Source organism: Telmatherina bonti (assembly GCF_933228915.1).
Source record: "Telmatherina bonti genome assembly, chromosome: 8".
NCBI lineage: Eukaryota > Metazoa > Chordata > Actinopteri > Atheriniformes > Telmatherinidae > Telmatherina > Telmatherina bonti.
Genome location: NC_136626.1, coordinates 15,754,826 through 15,775,469, shown reverse-complemented (window position 1 = coordinate 15,775,469; position 20,644 = coordinate 15,754,826). Strand labels below are relative to the sequence as shown.

The 20,644-nt window shown below is 42.1% G+C and overlaps 1 protein-coding gene across 1 annotated transcript in view; it reads left to right on the top strand.

The window, feature by feature from the left end:
* col24a1 (collagen type XXIV alpha 1 chain) overlaps positions 1–20,644 on the top strand; it is a 98,839-nt gene that overhangs the window by 46,050 nt on the left and 32,145 nt on the right. Inside the window, exons 15-26 of the mRNA XM_079244457.1 lie at positions 1,334–1,387; positions 1,612–1,656; positions 3,206–3,259; positions 3,718–3,771; positions 6,089–6,142; positions 8,603–8,656; positions 8,733–8,786; positions 9,513–9,557; positions 9,719–9,772; positions 10,546–10,590; positions 13,593–13,646; positions 14,707–14,760. Of these exons, the coding sequence (XP_079100583.1) occupies positions 1,334–1,387; positions 1,612–1,656; positions 3,206–3,259; positions 3,718–3,771; positions 6,089–6,142; positions 8,603–8,656; positions 8,733–8,786; positions 9,513–9,557; positions 9,719–9,772; positions 10,546–10,590; positions 13,593–13,646; positions 14,707–14,760 (621 nt within the window). The remainder of the gene's footprint in view (positions 1–1,333; positions 1,388–1,611; positions 1,657–3,205; positions 3,260–3,717; positions 3,772–6,088; positions 6,143–8,602; positions 8,657–8,732; positions 8,787–9,512; positions 9,558–9,718; positions 9,773–10,545; positions 10,591–13,592; positions 13,647–14,706; positions 14,761–20,644) is intronic.

Below are 20,644 nucleotides of genomic sequence, written 5' to 3'. Positions count from 1 at the left end.
GCACTAGTTGTAAGCGTTTTGTGAAACCCAATCTGGGTAGCAGAACATTTTATGGTTTGCTGACATGAATCACTACCTAACAATTTTTCTTCCAGAAGAGTGATGTTAGAAAAGTGTCACACTTGTACCCTCAGTTTGCAAAAACAAAACCGACCCATTAGATATATGGTGGGAACTTTAAGTGTAGTTCGATAGTTACCATCCAAGTATTCCATTAGGGGAGTACTTTGTAACAGCAAAAGGGTTCAACACAAGTTGCCAGAAATTCATAAAGTCCAAAAATAAAAAGCCTCATAAGACTTTGCCAATACATAATTTTAAAAAGCAGGACCAGCTGAATTTTTTAGTTTTTTGAAGACAAAGAAAACTTTGAAAATCCCACTAACTAACAACAATTAAAGGCAACTGCTGGTAGAGCTTCCTAGGAGTGGAAACAAAATTCTTTAGTAATTTGCATGGATAACAGATAGGACAATCACTGCCTGTAAAGCAGCGGTGTCCAGCTCTGGTCCTCGATTGCCACAATCCTGCTAGTTTTTGATGTATCCCTGTTCCAATACACCTGACTAAAATGAACCAGTAATGGTGCAGAACTTCAGAGGCTGTTGGATCCATTTAATGTGAGCCACGTGTGTTGAGCAGGGATACATTGAAAACTTTCAGGACATTGACTCTCGATTACCGACTTTGTAAAGTGTATCAGTTACAGCGCAAATACAAGTAAAAAAATGGTTGTAGTTTCTGTGATAGTTTTGTTCACTCAGTTACATTTTATTTATTTATTTATTTTTTTAAAGTATTGCAATAACATGTAGGGCACATTATTCCTGATGCTGTTGTGATATATACGCTGTGCATGTCCTGAAAAATACCTAAACATACACAAAACATTCATCACTGTCCCAAAGGCATCATTACTACCAACAACTGCTGCAAACATGGTAAATATCTTTAGTCATGTGCCAGCCAAGCTGATTGCAAAGGGCATGTTGTGGCTCAGAAACATTTTCTGTTCATTCTCACTTCGCCCTTGTCAGTTAAAGTGGATGTTGTGGTCTGGAAGTGGTGAACAGGGCTGAGCCCAGGTCCATACAAAACAACTGGATACATTGTGAGCACAGCTTAGCTTGTTGAAAGGTTATGACAAAAAGGAATGTTCTGTGTAGGAAGCAGGAGTGTGTTTATGTCAAAATAACCTCCACAAGGGAGAGGAAATACTTAGAGTCATATACAGCCATGCAGACTTGAGCAGTTTTTCTCGAGCAGGATCAGAAATACAGTATGTTCTGTGTGGTTTTGATACATAAAGTATATTATGTCCCTTTCTAAACAGGGGGAGCCAGGGCCTGAGGGACCACGAGGACTGCCTGGTATGGCGGGACCTCAGGTACGCTTTATGTTTGAACCTGCACAGATTCTGATTTTTCGATGTGTATTAACTTGTAAAATCTGTTTTGTCCATGTTTTGTACATGTCATAAATGGATGATACATGTGAGAAATGAATTAATCAGAAATAAAAATAAATTTAAATAACTTTGAACAGTGTCAGGTTTCATAAATACTCTGTCTTTTTTCAACTTTTTTAAACACCCTATTTGTTGTGTTGTAGGGCCCAGCAGGACGAGTCGGGTTGCCTGGATTGAAAGGTGATAAGGTGATCTAAATATTTATATTATTGCTGTGCATATGTGTGTAATTTGTTCATAGTTCATATGATTGGACATTGGATGCAATTACAAATACCCCCCAATGATTCTTTAATGACTTTTTCCCCCCATCTCTATTTTTTTGTTCATTTTTATTGTCATTTGGCTTTGTCGCTGTTGTCCCGTAGACAGACTGCAAATCAACCACATTGGAGTGCATTTGATAAAAATAGTGTTTACACTGCATCACAGCTTTAGCTTTTTTTGTGTAGTTGCAGATCTCCACCTGTGTTGGTTTCTATTTGGAGTATCAATACAGCTCTCATTAGATCTACCAGAGAGAAGAAAAAAGAGTTAGACTGCAGTCAGCTACTGCAGTCCAGTATAGTTGAGGTGGAGTCTGATTGCAGATTGTAGAAACATGAGTACAGTAGACAGGACTTAGCGAGGACATAAGGAGCAGTTTAATTTAGTAAAAGCAAAACATCTTTGCTAAACTAAATACTAGGGGTGGGAAAATTAAATTGAAAAAATCAAATATTGGAATGTTTTAATTCACAATTTTATGATCAATTTTTTTTTTTGTTAAAAAAAATCTTTTTCTAAATAATTACAAATAATCCATCACATTTTTTTCATTTTTATTGTTTTTATTGATCTTTTTACTTGTCTTCGTGGGCATTATAGCAGCAGAATGATGGTCTGGCTACTGTGTTGTTTTTTTCCTGTTTGAAATCAAGAAACATGACGAGCAAAAAAAATGTTTATACTTTTTTTTTTATTTTTTTTTTTAGTCTGCAAAAATCAGCAATATTGAAGAATCGTTATAAATAAAATTGGCACCCAAAAAAATCGTAATCAGAATTGGAATTGCAATCTAATTGAATTGAGAAAAGCACATCGTAACAACCCTACTAAATATGCACTTTCTCACCCTGTCCAAACTCTCCTACTGCACATGAACTAAGCATAAGCACGATATGTTGTAATACAAGCGGTAAGCATTAGACAGCATGGCAGACAGAAAATTACAGTGATCGGACCAGCAAACAAATGTAAAAGCAGCTAGCTTCTTGTTCAGATCAGAACTTTGGAAATGAAAGTGAAGCAAAAAACTTTGACCCTTTGCGGTTAAGTTCAAGTATTTACAAATTAGTCGACCATGTTAGTTTAGTAAATCATGTATGATACCAGTAGGTAAGACAGACAATCTTACTGATCAGAAACTTACCAAGATGACAGTGTCTGCAGTTTAAGATTCACAACTAAAACAGCATTAAAATAATAACAAAAACACAATTTAAAAAGAGTATAAACTGTAAACTGTCTGATCTTCCTTCTTTCTTTCCCCTCTTTAGGAATTCCACTTAAAACTGACCAAATATGGCTACATAATCCATGTCTAAATCTAACTCAGTTTTTTAGGATTATTGGTTCCTGCTGTGGATGTAATTTACCATAAACACTCTACAATGAAGTCATCTATCTCAGTACTGCTGTTATGTGATCACAGTGGCAGGGTAGTGTTGTTATATCTGTGTATACCATGAAATCTAGGGTGAAGTGGGACAAAGGGGTGAACCAGGAGAGATGGGCTACCAAGGTGATAAGGTAAGTCCCCTGTTAAATAAGCATAACATCATGTTTGGGTTTCAGTTGTTTTGAGAAATTGATAAAAAAAAGCAACTTATTTGATTTGTCATAACTTGTCAAATCTCAACACAACGCTCACATTTTCTTTATCTTAAATACTTATCACTTGGTAATGCTTCTAAAATAACATTTTTACTGATTTCTTACATTTAGTGTTGCCAGTCATAAAAAAATAATCAGAAAAAATGAGACGATAAAAGCATTTCTAAAAAAGAAAAATCCAAACAGTTCCACAACCTCAGAAACACCTTGTTGATGAATAAACATTGATCACATGATGTCATCAGACAATGCCTGTACCATGTGGATGAATGTAATTATGGACACATCCAGACATGCACTTCCTCCACGTGAAAGTACAATCATTCATAGTATGTGTGTGACTAGTGTAAGACTTTTGTGTTTTTATCTTTCAGGGTGCTATTGGTGCACCTGGTCCTGCCGGGCCCAGAGGAAAGCCGGGACCACCGGTATGTGTGTTTGAGTGCGTATGTGTGTCAGTGTCAAGAAGGGTTGCTTGTTTATGTGAGCCAAACTCATTTTATAGAGGCTTCATTTAACTTTTATTGATGAGGCCAAGTAAACAGCAGACTGCAGCAAGACTGTGTCTTTTTTATTTGTTTATTTGTTGTTGAGGCCTTTAAACAGTTAAATTTACATCCACATATTCACACATTTATATCACACTTAGTAAATGAAGGTCGTTACAAAGGAAGTAAAGTATTTATGTTTTAGAAAAACACAATTCAGTTAAAACAAAAAAAGACTCACTAAAAAATGCTCTGCTAAACATTTTCAAAACAAGGCTTGTGTTTTATAAAGTTACTTAAAATAATGTTAAACCAAGGTAATGTTTGTAAAAACCATTTTAGAGGGCAAAAGATTATTTACTGTAATTTGCACTATCCACTGTCGAAGCCTTAATAGTAAATAAAACAATTAACAGCAGAAGAGGTGATCTTACTGAGATGTTTGATCTGTTCATCTCCTTTTTTTCGTCCTTTTTTTAAAGCGTATAAGCATCTTACGGAAATAGCAGGAGATATGAGTCACTCAAACATCTGTCAGAAAGACCCAAAGCAGGGTAATCTGTTCTATGAGACAGATGAGTGAAGCTATTCCTCAAAACATTGTGTGTCTGGATTGCTTTTAGCAAGTGGGGTCTGCCAAATAAGAACGATAAGAGAGCACTTTTTAGGACTGAGTGTGTTTTGACTGAAAGATGTGAATTTAGATGTGAAGCCTGCAGACACACAGCGAGTACATGCAGCAGCATCACATTTTGGCTGGTCACAGCCATGGAAGGACCCATAGACTGTACATAAAGAGATGGACGGAGCCTCCGTGATGTCACCCATAGGTTTCTGAAGAGCTGAATTGAAGCGCTCGGTGGGCGCTTCCTACTATTGCTATCTTGCGAGGCATGCGCGTCGTCTCACCCGGAAAATACAAATATGGGCAAAGAGGTGGAGCTGAGAGGGGGTCTGTGAGCGTCATGGTGGATGATTGACATAGAGCAAACTCTGAGCTTTCTGTAGCTAAGAGCTAACCGAGCTAACCCGGAGATAACGGGAGCTAACCAGTTAACGGAGGTAAGGCTAAAGCTAAGTCATGTTGTTAACCGGCTAAAAACTGCGGTTGTTCTACGTTCTTCTAACTTGAAGCCGGAGATCGGTACCTGTCAATCAAAAGGACACACCCCTAAAAAGCCGAACTTCGAGATTAAATTACTTTTAAACGGGCAAGTTAGAAAAAAGTTCACTCCCCCCACAGTTGTCATGAAGGTAAACCTGACCTATTAAACCGAAAATGGATTTTTGAACCAGGCTGTAAATTTATTTCTGCCGTGAAGTTGGTCTTTTTTAACATGGGAGTCTATGGGGATTTGCTCTGTTTTGGAGCCAGCCCCTAGTGGATGAAGGGGGAACTGCAGTTTTATGCACTTCCGCATAGGCTTCACATTTAACCGCCGGAGGTTGCCGCTTAGAAGGACCATGTGGCTAAATTAAAAAAAAATTAAAAACTGAATGAGTGCTATACAAAATACTTGTGATTGCATAAACTGGTATAGAAAAATGCAAACAAAAGCTATATTTACATGTTTTGCAAGCTAATATGTCTCTTGACTTGAAAAAAGCTATTTCAAAGTGGTTGGTTTGGGGCAAGGCAGCTTATAAATTTTTCCAGTTTATAGCATGCAAGATGGATTCTTAAGTTCCTTTAAGCGCTTACAGGATACAATGTGGAAATATTTCTCCAAATGTGGGTTGTGTCTATGTGGGAGTTTGTGAGCTGCAGGTGTCTTGTGCATCTTGTAAAGAGCAGCATTTCTCCCATTCAGTAGGATGCACACGTTGTGTGAATGAATTGCAAAGTGTGATGATTTGTTCGGAGTTTAAGGGGCACAAAACTGAAACATTTCAGATCCCTTGTTTGGAAACAAACAAACATGTGTCTCTGTAAAACATAGACAGTAAAAGGCCGGATCCCTGTCTGTATAAAAGGAGAAAAAAAATTATATGAACAAATCATGATTAATGGCAAATTTGAATGAATATGTTATTTATCATGTAGCTCTATTCTGAGCTATTTGTATTTTTTTAATTAAACTGTCCTCTGCTGGAATATAATTTAACTTTGTGTTGAGAGATTTCTGAAATGGTAGCTAAATTTAATACAGAAGCTGTATAAGGTGAAAACACTGTCTCTGTGCTGCAAAGGAATAATATACCAAAACTATAGCCAAATAATAAAAAGTTGTATGATCTATAACTATTTTTCCAACAGGGTAAAATTGGAGAAATTGGGCCACAAGGACTACCTGGGCCTCCAGGACCAGAGGTAGGAGCATATTTAAGCTGTTACTAAGTAACTTAACTCACTGGCTGCCGAAGATGTCGTTTGGCATTTTTGGATTTGAATGGGCATGAGTGAAAACATCTCCAAAATGCAGCCCCCGAGTACGCACCCAGTGCACCCAGCACACATCCAAAATGTTCTGAATCCTCTCCGAGTGCGCATCCCAAAAACACTCTAATGCAAACACCAATGCTGAATCAGCCCGCCACATTCCGCAGTGGTGACAGATGAGCCAAAATGTTCCTTAACGCACGGGGCTCTCTGCTACAACAATGCCTGGTACCCAGTAAGTTAAAGGGATGCCAGTTACTGTTTGTAATCTCAATTCAACCTCTAAATATTCACCTGTCAAAAAGATTATTTCACAACAATGCTGAATAATAAATCAGCAAGCTTTATGTCAAAATGCATGACCTATAATTCCATTTTGCCCCTTGCTTCTTCAGCGTCTGCCTCTTTTAATCTTTGTATTTTGTGGAATAACCCTTAGATCACTTAATCATGGCATAGTCTTACATGCTACTAGTAGGAAAATATTTGGCAAGCAGTCTTATATTGAATACACTGCAGGCTATAAAGAGTCAGCAGCATAGAAATCCCTCTTTTTGACACCATGTCATTGTGAGTCATGTTCTCAGTTTGTCCATGCACTATACAATCTCACAGATGGGCTCATGACATCCCTGTTACTCCGTTTTTCTGTTTTTAAAGTGCCTTTCCTAAAGAACTAATGCCTATGTGACCAATATTTTGACTTTTGACCCATGCATAGAGTACAGAGTAGGAAAAAGTATTGTCAGGTAATAGTATGTCTCCAGGTAGAAGGACCATCAGGAATTCTAGTGGAGGAATTGTTTATGTAGGGAAATACACCACCACACCACGCCGTTTACACAACAATGTGTCAATAAAATGACTGAAAGGAATTTTGGTCTTTCTGCATTTAATTCTCTGTCTATATCAGCGTTTCCCAACCCTGGTCCTCAGCTACCACTGCCGTGCACGTTTCAGAAGTAACTTTAACTTAACATAGATGAACTAAATGAACGGCTTGCCGACATGCTTGCAAAGAACTTGATGAGCAAGTTTGTTAATCCGAATAAGATGTGTTGGAGTAGGAACATGTGTAACACATGCAGGTCAGTGGTACCTAGGCTGGTCTATATTATTATCAAATATTTGTCCTCATCTACAGCAAACTCTGTTTTTGGAAACATTCTACAGTGAGAAAGTCCTATGAAAAGATTACTGATGATACTGTAATAGTAATAGTTTGAGAACATCATTTGCAGAAGTATTCCTGTATTATTTTCCTTAAAAAAAATGAAGTTTTTAGGTTTAAAAACTTACATTTCTTCAAAACTACAGTACTTGCAGTTGTGTAAATATAATGTACATTACTGAAGGTGAATTTAGTGTAGGATAAGCTGTGTATTTTATGTTTGTAAAATGCTGCTGTGGTTACTTTACAAAATGGGATAAAAGGGTAAAAAAATATTTCAGTGTTTCGATGGATACGAATAACAATTTAAGTTGCAAAGGAAACTGACAGGTACTTTTAGTATTTATTGATAAATCCAACACTTTATGTCTGTTTGCTGAGTAAAGAGAAGATTTAAGCCATCCACAACACAGATGCAGCTATAAAGCACAAACATTTTGCTGTATCCTGTGTTTTTGTGTTAGAATATGTTTAATGTGATCGGCACCGCTACTACAGCTGCTTCCTCTTAAGATTCTGATCATTTTAAAGCATCAGAGAGCTACAAAAATCCCCTTGGATATTTTGATATTGCAGATAGCTACATGATTTTAGCCATACTGAACACATAACAAGATCCACCTACAGCTTACACTGATTTTATGACTTAAACCAAATCATGTTGAACAGAATATTTTCAACTGCACGAGTCATCACTCACACCACAGACAATCAAGAGATGCACCACACATATTTGGTGACATTACCTTGGACTTTAAGATTGTGTGATGGATAAATTTAACTGTAGGTCTGTTCAAATATACAAAAAACTCACAAAAGTTATGATTCATCACAAAATTAATTGTCATTTATATCACAAATTAAGACACAGGTACCTTAAAGTGGTTTGGCCAAATTTAGCTTTTAAATGAATTATGTTAATTATGTAATTACTGCAGCTTTTTGCAGCGACTGGAAGAGTTTACAGTTCAATTTTGACTGAAATATGTCCAAAAATTTGAGGTTTTTTTTGCATTGTGTCATGATAGTAGAATCATTTCTCCTTCGTATTTAGTGATAGTGTGCTGGATGCCTTCTCTGATTTTAGAAGGAGGTGTTGCTGTAAGTCGGCCAATACTGACCTGAATTAGGTGTGACACTATCTGTCGTATGTTTTATCCACATATAAATGACACATTGCAATATATGGTGATAACATTTTTGTCTTTTGATCTAAATAGGGTTTTCCTGGGGACATTGGAGTGCCAGGACCCAACGGTCCACCAGGACCAAAGGTAGCATCTCTCTGTCCATTCAATCAATCATGTTTTCAGTTATCGACAAGAATTCACACATCCAGCTGTGTTTCAGGGTTTGCAGGGTGCAAGAGGGCCTCAAGGCCCGCCAGGTCCAAAAGGAATACAGGTGAGATCATTAAACACACAAAGAAATTTTACTTTGTCTCTCTGCAGAGTTTTTATTCAATGTCACAATAATGCTGACAGTACGGATCATGGAGAAAATGTCATGTCATCATTAGAAGCAAAAGCATGATTGATTAATGTTCCTTCTACTGCAAGTAGTCCTATGTGGAACAGTTGCAGCTCAGATCAGAGTGGAAGATATTTTTTTCTCTGTGATATCTCTCAGGGCATGTTCCACCAGGTGAAGTCATGATTTCCCATTGGGTGCTTATAAAAACAAGGCTGGAAGATTTTCCAGTCCTGGAAAAAAAGAACAGAAGCTTTTGGAAGGTGTTCAACGCAAACGATTTTGTGTTGATAGGTAGAGGATTCAGTTGGCACATGTTTGCAAGGTGCTGAATCGGCCAATATTTTCAGACTCAGCATTTGATCCCAAAAGAGCACTGAGATATAAATTGATAATCTGCAGTTCATTATTTAGAAAAAAAACAAACAAAAATATAAAACTCTAAGGGTTGCAGTCAGGGTAGGCAGTGAGACTCTCAAGGCACCAAACCTATCTTTATTGTCCTGTTTCTTGTTCTTTATCAGTTTTTGCACAATAAACCATATATATTGGGGTTTCAGCAGGTGCACATACATGCAATTAAAAGTGATCTATTGTGTGTATGTGTGTGTGTATGTATGAGAACATTTGTCTTTGAATAACTGTACTGTACTTCTGCAGGGTGATGAGGGAGTACTAGGTCCACCCGGCATCTCTGGTCCTACTGTAAGAATTTCAAGATTATCCTGCTCAATATATCCAAACATAAATAGACATTCATGCTGAATATATTGCAGGTGTTTGAAAAAAATGGTTGGATGTGCTGTCATTAAGAAGTAGATGATATATGATAAACCCCACTTCTTGTACTATTATCCTTATTGTAGGGGAGACCTGGAAGGAAAGGCCACATAGGTGAACCTGGCCTTGAGGGTTTAAAGGTGAGTCTGTTTTCATGATGTGTCATGGTAACATATTTTCACTCATTTAAGTTATTAACCAATTTAAAATGTAAAAGAATGTATAAAATTGAGCTTTGTGAAATATGAATGTTTTGCCATTTCATGAACAAGATGCTCAAATTCACAAAAACTCACAGATAAGGTTGTTTTTTAGTTTTGATTAGTAAATCTGAACAGTTTTGAACCCATTACATATGACAAAAAAGGGAAAAATCAAGAAATAATAAAATATTAGTTGTGTGTAGTTGTCCCCTATGGTTTCCTTTCACCATTAAAGACTTTGTACAAACAATGTGAACTATCTAATAGATTTGCTTCAAAGTATGCCAATATTTTGCCATATGATGGGCCTGTTGCTCACAATCTTTGTTGATTTTTTTTTTAATATTTCAACTTTGATATATTAGATTTGCATTCATCAGTGCAGTTATATTGTCAAATATGAAAAGTTTTAGTATTTTGTTGCTGTATATAATGATCTGTTATCTCATTGTAACACCGTCTCACTAATCTCCCACACTGTGTTGGGAAGATGGTCTTAATTAGGAGACACATTATTTCTTCCAGACCCATCATGATGCAGCATATGGCGAAGCCAAAAATTATTCACAGTCCCATGAAGTTAATGTGTTTGTTCCTTCTCACACTTTAAATATCTTATAAATGCCCTGCTGGAAGTACAGCAGGAAGGTTGTGGGGATCTCTTTAATTACAGCAGTCACTCAGTGCACTGTTTTGTTTATTATTTGCAGGGGGAGAAAGGAGACATAGGAAATGTTGGAAAAATTGGACCACAGGTAAGTCCACAGCCATCCTGGAGTGGATTTAAGGTGTTTTGTTAAATCCTGGTGTAAGAGTAACAGGAGGTACAGTAGCTTGTTCATGTCTTGCTGTTTTCCTGACTCACTTGGATCAGACGCCATCTATGGAAGTGTTTTTGTTTAGGCTCCAAATTTGTTTCTAATTTAAAGTTTGCAAAAGAGTGTTCGACTTCTGTTGATACCAGGAAGCGTATTTTGTCCTCTGTGCAGCCAAAGTACAATAGCAAATCATAAGAAGAAAAATCTGTGAGAAAAGATGAGATTTTTTTTTTGTCCATCCAGTGGTTTTGTAAGTGTACCAAAATAAAACTCTGCATAAAGTTTGTGTGGAAAGGATTCAGTTAACTACATGATAACAATGCTATGTGTCTGCCGTGCTGCTGTTAACACTACTGTAGCAATTGTGCCCTGAGGGAAGCAGGAAAATACTTCCTCTTTGTAAAATCCTGCAGAAAACAACTGCTCTGAACATCAAAAGTGTGCTTGTCCTGCTCAGAGGCCCCTTAATGTTAATATTTGCATTCTGTGCATAGAAGAGGCAACCAAGTAGGCCATGTCAGAGTGTGTTGTCGCAGCGCACATATGAGAGGCATTAAGCAGTTACTGAGTAGAGGGGCCTTTGAAGCCAAACAGGAACCGTGGAGCTATGCAGAGGGGGGAAAAAGTTTCTAAAACATATGGAGTCTCTAATGAATGCCATTACATCACTTTCCAGATAAATTGGATGTGTAAGAAACAGAGAGAACGCTTTAACCCAGGGCCGAAGCATTGAAACTTTAATCCACCTGTCTTTTCTGAGTGCCTCTGTGTCACCATGAGGCCTCCCATAAACTGTTTCATGTACAATTTAAATGGAGGTTTTAAGAGATTAGAACAGTTTTAATCCATTTAGATTAGCCTCTGAGAGTTCCTTTTTTATGTCACCCTTAAGTCTATGACATATACAAACATTTATTACCAAGCATTTACTAAAAGTAACTGCAGGTGTGCTTTGAAACGTTGTGCACGTGTCAGCCTGTATGCTTTGATTTTCATGTCATTGACTCAGTGTGTTAATTGAAGGCACGTGTAAAGAGTGAAGCCCAACACTTGTCAGAGCTCAGCTGTATTTCTTTCCTAACTGTAAAGTTAATGGTTATGGTACTTTAGTTACCTGGGTTGTGCTGTCTGAGAAACTAGATCACAGACTACAGTTTTACATGCAAGGGGCATGTCACATGTAAAAACTTTTAGAACCATTTCCTTTCATGATATGATACATGGTACTCTGTCGTCCCACTTCATGTCCCGGCTAACAGCTCCTGTTCTCTGCAGGCTGCATCGTTTCACTGTCACTGAACTCATACTCAGTAGTTTTATGTGCATAACAAAAGATAATGCACTTAATGTGATGATGTATGGGAGACATTTTTAAGATATCCGGCTTTTGAAGCTGAGTTAAGGCATATCGCATGAATTATGTTTATCTTGCTGCTTTCTGTTTTGTTTTTATTCACTCATTTAAAGAAAAAGATTAAAGCCAGTTTAAATGTGCTATAATGTGACTTCATGGTGATATAAGAACCTCGGAGTCTGGTAACTGTGTTGAGTGTCAATGCTTAAATGCAGTTAATATAAACTGATCCACCCAACAGAGGCAACCACAGTCTGACCACACTGTCTTCTGTGGTCAGCCACCATGATCCACTGTCAAGTCGGCTTATGAATTATCACAATAACACTGAAAATAGATGTCTAACATACTGGTGGCATAGAGCATGTGCTGTGGTACTTCAGTATTCCGGCTTTGGCCTTGTGATGATTTTGGGCATGTTTTTTTTTTATTTATCGTACGTTTCCACTTTTTTCTTTGCTTTGCAAATGCTCAGTGACAAAGTTAAAAAAAAAAAAAAAGGATAAAACAAAACAGTCAACATTTCTGATTAAATGTCAAACCAAGCACTCATAAGCCCTGCTGTTTTTCCTGAACCTAAGATTATCCACTGGGAAGGCTGGCACTGATCCAGGCTGTAGCCTCTTTCCCAGATGACTGATCTGGAAGTGGTTAAGCTCCTCTGAGAACTTCCAAATATACAGTACATTTGCTAGTGTATTTCCCATAAGGACTTCCTCGTAAACTACTCAGGATATTTAGGGGTTGAATGCACTCAGTTTCGGTAAGGTCTATAAGTAAAACGCACCAGCAATTCTCTTTTTTTTTTCTTCTTAACTTGTCCTGTTCAGCATCATCGCAAGCTGAATTTGCTTTGCCAAGAGGAGCTTTATGATATAAGGTCCCTCTTGATAAGTATTATTCTTTCTTTTTAATTTCACTATTGCTGAATATACACATCAATGCTGGATGGTAGGGGTGGGGACAAAGACAGGAGAGAGTGAACGGTAAAGAAGAAGAAAGCAAAGAAAAGAGAGAGAGAGAAAGTAGGGGAACTAGGACAAAGCGACACCAGATAGACATAGAGAAATCAAACCAGCTGCTTCACCTGCTAGGAAAAAAAACACCACCTGCAACATCAAAAAACACCTAAGCTGAGGAAGTAAAGAAACTAGCAATTCTGTTTGGATAAAATTTTCAGTTTTTGTCAAAGTGTTTTTCCTGCTTCTTTCTTGAATTCACTGAAAAAAATGTAACTTAGCAATTTTCTTTCAATTCTGTATTGATAATGTGATGATGTGGTTATAATATAAATAAACTATTTTGGCTGCAGTAGTTGTAATCAGCTCCAACCTGAATCTGTCTTCAGATGTAACAGTGGTGATACTAACCCCCACACACACACACACACACACACACACACGCACACACACACTACAGGTTTCTCCTGAAATCAGCAGCACCTCTGTTTTGCTGACGTAGATATTCCACTGTAATCCATGACCTGTTGCAGTCCAGGTGTCATGACAGCTTGGGAATTAACCTTTAGGACTTTATCCTGATGCGTTTATGTGTAACACTACCTCTTTCCGCCTCCCCTCTCCAGGGTCCAGTAGGCCTAATTGGGATTGCTGGGGTGATAGGAGTTCCTGGTGAAAAGGTAAGGAGAGTGTTTCTCTGTCATTAGGCTGTCAGAGAGCATCAGCGGCTTGCTTGTCAGTTGCAGACCCCTATAATTAAGCCTGTGTTTAGCAGTGTTGGCTTGAGGCCCCAGAACACATGCTTGTATAAACACTCAACACACTTATATTCACATCAATAACAATATTGTCCAATTTGTGTCACCATAAGTGGCTCTCAACATTCTGTCTGTCCGCTGAACCAAGCCGTTTAAAGGTTAATTCAAGAAAAATATTCATCTCAGTAGTTGAACAGATTTCGCTGTCATTTAATGTCAAAGACGTAGAAGTCTAATTGTTTCGGATTACTTCTAAAACCCGGCTGTGAATAACAATGCTCAGGCATGAGCTGTGGGAACATACTCACAGTGCTTCTGTGTTTCCTACAAAATGCTCTGCCGCCTGGTTTTGACAACCCTGTGGGTGTTGATTATTGACAGTCCCCCAAAAAAATAAAAACCTCCCACCTTTTTACCTTCATCTCCATTGTTCCCTCCCTCTATCTCAACCTGCTGCCCTTTCTTTCCTATCCAGAAGGCCCGTTTGTCAGAACATGTTCTTGTGATAGGAAGCCATCTGCTTGTCAGATTCTTGCTTGTCCTCCAACTCCACTTACACAGAATCCTCCTCTTGAATCAGTATGTCAGCACCAGCCATACCCTGAGAGCCCACAAGTTCCTTGAACATTATATTTGTGTTTTTAATTCAGCACCACCCAGACTCATAGTAGTTTTTCCATCACAATGGATTGAAGTGAATAGATAGCTGTTGGGCGCAGATGTTGGATCCTTCTGTAATGATCGATACGTTCTATCCATGCTTTAAATTGAAGAAATCCCAGATGAGCAGTGTGTGCGTGCTCCATACTTTATTTACTCTGATGTTGCTTTCACCTTCTATGTTTAAGAAGTTTCTCTCCAGCTTGATAACTTTTTTGTGGGGGAAATGTATTTGAGGTTATTTAGGGGTTTTAAGTGATTTGCTTCTAAGTGACAGTAGAATAATCAGTTATGTCATTTTGTATTTATTGCATTTTTCCAGGGTGACCGGGGACCACCAGGTCCAACAGGTCCAGTTGGAGAGAAGGGACCAAGGGTAAGTGGAGTCACTCAGGACGTCCTGCTGAGCTGTGATTTTTTTTAATAAGCTTTTAAAATCATAGTTTATGCTTGCCTAAAAAGATTTCCAAAGCTTTGCACAGTGTTCACTAAACTAATGTCTTAGATTGTGTTGGAATGATAAAAATGATAAAAGGAAAAATGCTTGGACCATGTAGAAGTTTAAGCTGTACGTTTTGGCCTGTTGTGTGTTGCTGCTTCTTCAAAATGGAAGTGAACCAATTGTAATTGTGTCAAAAGCTCCAGATAAACTGTTACTGTTCCACATTTTTGCTAAATTAAGCAGCAAAATTATTTTTGGGATGAGTGATGAGCCTGAGAAACATGTGTGACTCAATAAAAAAATAAATGAAAGAAAGACTTTTGTCTCAGAATGCTTTTAAACTGTTAATATTAGGCTTTTGTATACGGAAATAATGTAGGAAATAAGAAAAATCAGAGACCACATCAGATTTGGAACTCAATTCAAAGTTGAGGAACTCTAATGCAAAAAGGAAACACATTTTTGTCCAATTTAAAATGGCTTTTAAATACCAAATGTGTATGCAGATTATACAGTATGCTACCAGTTATCATATAAAACTTTACTCTTCACACAAGGTTATGGTACGTCCAGTGAAGGCTAGAACAGTGTGGTTGATTATGATATTACACAGAAAAGGGTTGTTGTTTTCATCCCAGCTCTTAAAACTTTAAGACTGGCTTGATAAATGTTTATTTGTTTGTCTGTACAGCTCCATAGCAAATTATGTACTCACACACTATCAGCTTAAGAATGATGCTGACTTTTTTCACCCTTTTTTTAAAAAAATTTTTTTATTTTTTATTTTGTTTTATTTTATTTTATTTTACAGTGTTGCATGAATTTTGAGTAAGGCTGGCATACATTCCTCTCCATTTAAGGGCCTTGGATTAGCGCCATGTTTGCCATTTTGGGCCAGAACTCTGACCTTAGTGGCTGGCTTAGTGGTTTCCATAATGACTATTTGGCTGGTTGGAGGAGAGGATAACTAATATGACAGCTAGCTGTAAAGTTAGAGGTTTTAACTACTGCTTTTGTGGGTCTTTCTTAATGTGTGTTCCTGTGAAAGAGGAAGAACATGTGTGATTTATGATAGGAGTTGAGGTAAACCAGTTCTCTTTCATAATATTTCGCTCGATGTCTCACTATGGGATGCACGCCTCTGTGCAGCTCTCAGAAGCATTGATCTCATTACGCCAATCCTGATTGGCTGGTGAACGTGTCCGTCTGCATCAGGTAGTGCCATCTACCTTAAATAGCTCATGCGGACGGCACCGCCTCATTCAAACACCTCTTCTCACTCGGAGCATATCTCGCGTCTGGGCTAGCTAGCTAAACTGTCCGCAGACTGACCTTTTAGCTTCGGTTGCCGGGCGCTACCTAGCCTTTAGGCACATTTTATCGCTTCGTTTGGTCACACCAGACCATCTCCTGTGCTTCCTTGCCCCACCACGGCTCGGTCGTCACCATTTTTCAGCCTCACCACGGCGAAAAATAAAATTTACTGTCGAGCATTAGCACACCAGCTAACTCCTCGGCTCTCACGGTTAGCACACCAGTTAACCACCTCAATTCCCCGCTCGCTCACCAGCTCGCTGGGAATGGAGGCAAAGAACCCTCACACCAGAGGTGATGGAGACTCTGGGGCCCGTTCCTGTCGATGTGGGAATAAAATTTCGAGCAGAGACCCACACCAGGTCTGCTCATGCTGTCTGGGGCTGGAACACGCCCGGCTAGCAATAGATGTCCCGGGCTCGTGTCAACACTGTGCGGTGTTCACGGTAAAAAGTCTCCGCAGATGGCTAGCTCGCCAAGCTAGCCTGTCTGGACATGACCCTTATTTCACCTCCACCGACGTTGCCGTCGAAAGGGGAGGGGATGGCGGGTCCACTGCGGTAGTGGTACCGGAGGCCAGTGTCAGCTGGGGCTCCCAGCTTGACCTGGCCACGGACCCCCCACAGGAGGAAGACGTCCTGGACCTGGACTATGGAGAAGATGAAGATGTCGCCTCGAGTCTCCTCATATCAGAGGACGAGGAGGAGGACGACATCTTTAGTACTTCGGCCCGGGCTGCAAAGCCCACGGCCTCCACCACCACTCGGGATGGAGGCGAGGGTAGCACACCAGCTTCTCCCCTCCCCAGTTCGGACATGCTCGACGTGTGTAAACGCGCTGCTGCCCGTCTGGCTATCCGCTGGCCGGCTGTTGTAGCGGAGACCGCCAGGTCCCGCTACGAAGGGAAGAAATTACCCTCAGCTAAGGGTGTGGCAAAACAACTTCTCCCCGTCTTCCCGGAGCTGCTGAACGAGGTGACGCGCTCGTGGAGGGACCGCCCGTACAGCAGCAGGAGCCCGGTTCCCGGGGCCTCATCCCTCGACTGTGAGGCGATGGAGAGCTTGGGCCTGCTCCGGATGCCTCCAATGGAGCCACTCGTGGCAGCTCACCTTCACCCCAGGCTGTCAGCAGTGTCTTCCAGGAGCCCCAACCTGCCATCCAAAACTGACCGTTTTCAGTCAGCCCTGACTGAAAAGGCGTACAAGGCGGCTGCGCTCTCAGCCAGAGCGCTCAATGTCCTCTCCCTGCTCACAGCGTATCAGGCTGAGCTGTGTGAGGACTTTGGACAAGCCCAGGACCCAGCAACGTGGGAGGAGATTCCGGTCATCACCGACCTGTGTCTCCGCGTCCAGCGCTGCGCGGTCCAGGCCATGGGTAGAGCGCTGGGAACTATGGTGCTGCAGGAACGGGTGCGGTGGCTCAACCTTGCCAACCTGTCAGACAGGGAGAAGGACGACGTCCTCGACATGCCCATTGTTCCGGAGGGAATTTTTGGCTCAGCATTGGCCTCAATGCAGCAAAGATGTGAAGCCAAAAAGAAGGAAGACGAGGCTCTCCGGCTCTGCCTTCCCCGAAAGCCTTCTGTTCCCTCCCCCCGTGCAGCGCAAGGCCCCTGCGCCTGCTGCCCCCCATGTTTCGCAGTTTAAAATGCCTAAACAACCGAAACTTCAGCCCGCCCCACCAATTTTGCCCGGTCAGGCCAGCTGGCCTAAGAAACCAGCGGCTACAATCGCAGCTGCGCCGGCACCCCCCGCGCAGGCTGCCACTTTCCAGGCCAGGAAGAAGAAGCGAGCAGCCTGAAAGTTGCTCTCTTCACCGGTGCAGCTGGCAGTTCCCCGTTCGCCAGCTCCACCTGTTTGGTTTCCGAGTGTGCGTCCAGGGCTTTCCCACGCCCCCACCTCCTTGCTGCCACGGACCGTGCCGAAGCAAGACGAGGGAATTGGACATTGGACGACAGAGGTTTCAGCGGTTGCTCCTTTCTCATGTCCACAAGCACGCACACACACACTTTTATTAAAGAAAATAAAAAGTGTTTCGCTGCAGCATCCAGGCAGAGTGCCGAGGGCGCAGCCAATAAAAAAGAAAACCAAAGCTGTGAGAATAAACAGCGTGGGTGCGGGACCCGCAGCTTCCCCTCGGAAGAAAGCTTCAGCTTTCTCCGGTGTGGGAGGAGCTTCGGCTCCGTCACTGCGCTGTCAGGGAAGCCCAGTGCCGCAGACGAGTCACTCCCCTTCTCCACCAAGAGAGGGCGCCAACGCTTCGCGGGAGTTTTCTCTTTCGGTGGGAGGCCTGCAGTGTGTGTCTCCGCTCTCCCTCCGAAGGGAGAGATGGGCCACGCACGGGGCGTCGCCCTGGGTATTAAGGACGACCTCGAGGGGATACAGGCTGCAGTTTGCCACTGTTCCCCCAAGCTTCGCCGGCATTATACACTCCCAGGCTCCAGGGGAGACCGCTCAAGTTTTACAGGAGGAAATTTCCTCCCTGTTAAACAAAGGAGCGATCTGTGTTGTCAGAGCGGCTTTTACTCCAGGTATTTCCTGGTCCCCAAATGGGGGGGGACTGGAATTCGCCCAATCCTGGATCTATGCGCTCTGAACAGACACCTGAGGAAATACAAATTCCGGATGCTGACACATGCATCTCTGCTGTGCCTTGTTCGACAGAATGATTGGTTCACTTCTGTCGACCTAAAAGACGCGTATTTCCACATCCCAATTTATCCTCCCCGCAGGAAGTACCTGAGGTTTGCCTTCCAGGGGATCTGTTACGAGTACCTGGTACTCCCCTTTGGCCTGTCTCTGAGTCCGCGAGTGTTCGTGCGATGCACAGAGGCGGCGATAGCCCCGCTCAGGCGGCAGGGCGTCTGCTTGGCTACATACCTGGACGATTGGCTGCTTTTGGCACAATCAGAACAGGAAGCCAGGGCTCACACACAGATTCTGGTGTGGCACCTGTCGGACTTGGGTTTCAGGTTAAACACCGAAAAGAGCAGGCTGTCTCCAGTGCAAAGCATAATCTTTCTGGGATTATCCCTGGACTCGGTGACCTTCACAGCACGCCTCTCGGCAGAGCAGGTGAGAGCTTTTAGGGCGTGCCTCGCACTTTTTCGTCTAGACAAATCTGTTCAATTCAGATTATGTCTTCGATTACTCGGACTGATGGCATCTGCAATTCTTGTAGTCCGACTTGGCCGCCTCCACATGAGGGAGTTTCAGCTTTGGGTGGCCTCATCCGGCCTAGACCCTGTGCGTCATGGCGCACGGAAAGTGCTGGTCACTCCGAGTTGTGTCAGGACTCTGCGCCACTGACGGGCTCCGTCCTTCCTGACCCGGGGAGTCACTATGGGTCCAGTTCTGTCCAGGAAGGTGATCACCTGGGGTGGAATCCATGAAGGCCAGCCTGTGAGGGGGCTGTGGAGTGCGGACCTCCAGAAAACTCACATCAATTTCCTGGAGCTTTTGGCGGTGTTCCTCTCCCTGAAACACTTTCTTCCGTCTTTGGTCGGACATCATGTTCTGGTCAGGATGGACAATACGATGGCGGTAGCGTACATCAACCGCCAAGGAGGATTACGCTCCCGTCAGCTACACACGCTGGCACGCAAACTGATCCTTTGGAGCTGCGGCCAGTTTCTCTCCTTGAGAGCGATGCATGTACCGGGAGCTCTGAACACGGGCGCGGACCTGTTGTCCAGGGGCGCGCCGGTTTACGGGGAATGGACTCTGCACCCAGAGGTTGTGCAACAGATCTGGGTCCGTTACGGTCGGGCCACTGTGGATCTGTTCGCTTCCAGGGACAACGCGCAGTGCGCAATGTTTTTCTCCCTGCGCAGCATGGATGCTCCCCTGGGCATCGACGCGTTAGTGCACGCCTGGCCGCCCGGTCTTCTTTACGCGTTCCCTCCCCTGACATTGATACCTCCCACTCTGTCCAGAGTGAGAGAACAGGGTCACGACCTGATATTGATAGCTCTACATTGGCCTGTGATGCATTGGCTGGCAGAGATATATCAGCTGCTGCGCTTGCAGCCCTGGCAGCTCCCGCTGCGCAGGGACCTGCTGCTGTAGGGGGGAGGGTCGGTCTTTCACCCACACCCAGAACGCCTGGCACTGTGGGCTTGGCCCCTGAGTGGCACAACTTGTCAGCCGTGGGGCTCCCACAGCGCGTAATTTCCACTATACAGAGTGCGCGGGCCCCCTCCACTAGGTCATTGTATGACTGTAAATGGAGGGTGTTTGAGGAATGGTGCCGCAAGTACAGCCACATTCCTTTTCAGTGCTCGGTGGGGACGATCTTGTCTTTTTTACAGGATCTGATTGACAAACGGAAAGCCTTCTCCACAGTTAAAGTGTATTTGGCAGCTATTGCTGCCTGCCACGTGGGGTTTGGAAAGCTGACGGCAAGCCAACATCCGCTGGTCTAACGTTTCATGAAAGGAGCACGTAGGCTTCTTCCTGTATCCAGACCATTGGTCCCGCCATGGGAATTGGCCGTGGTCTTGGAA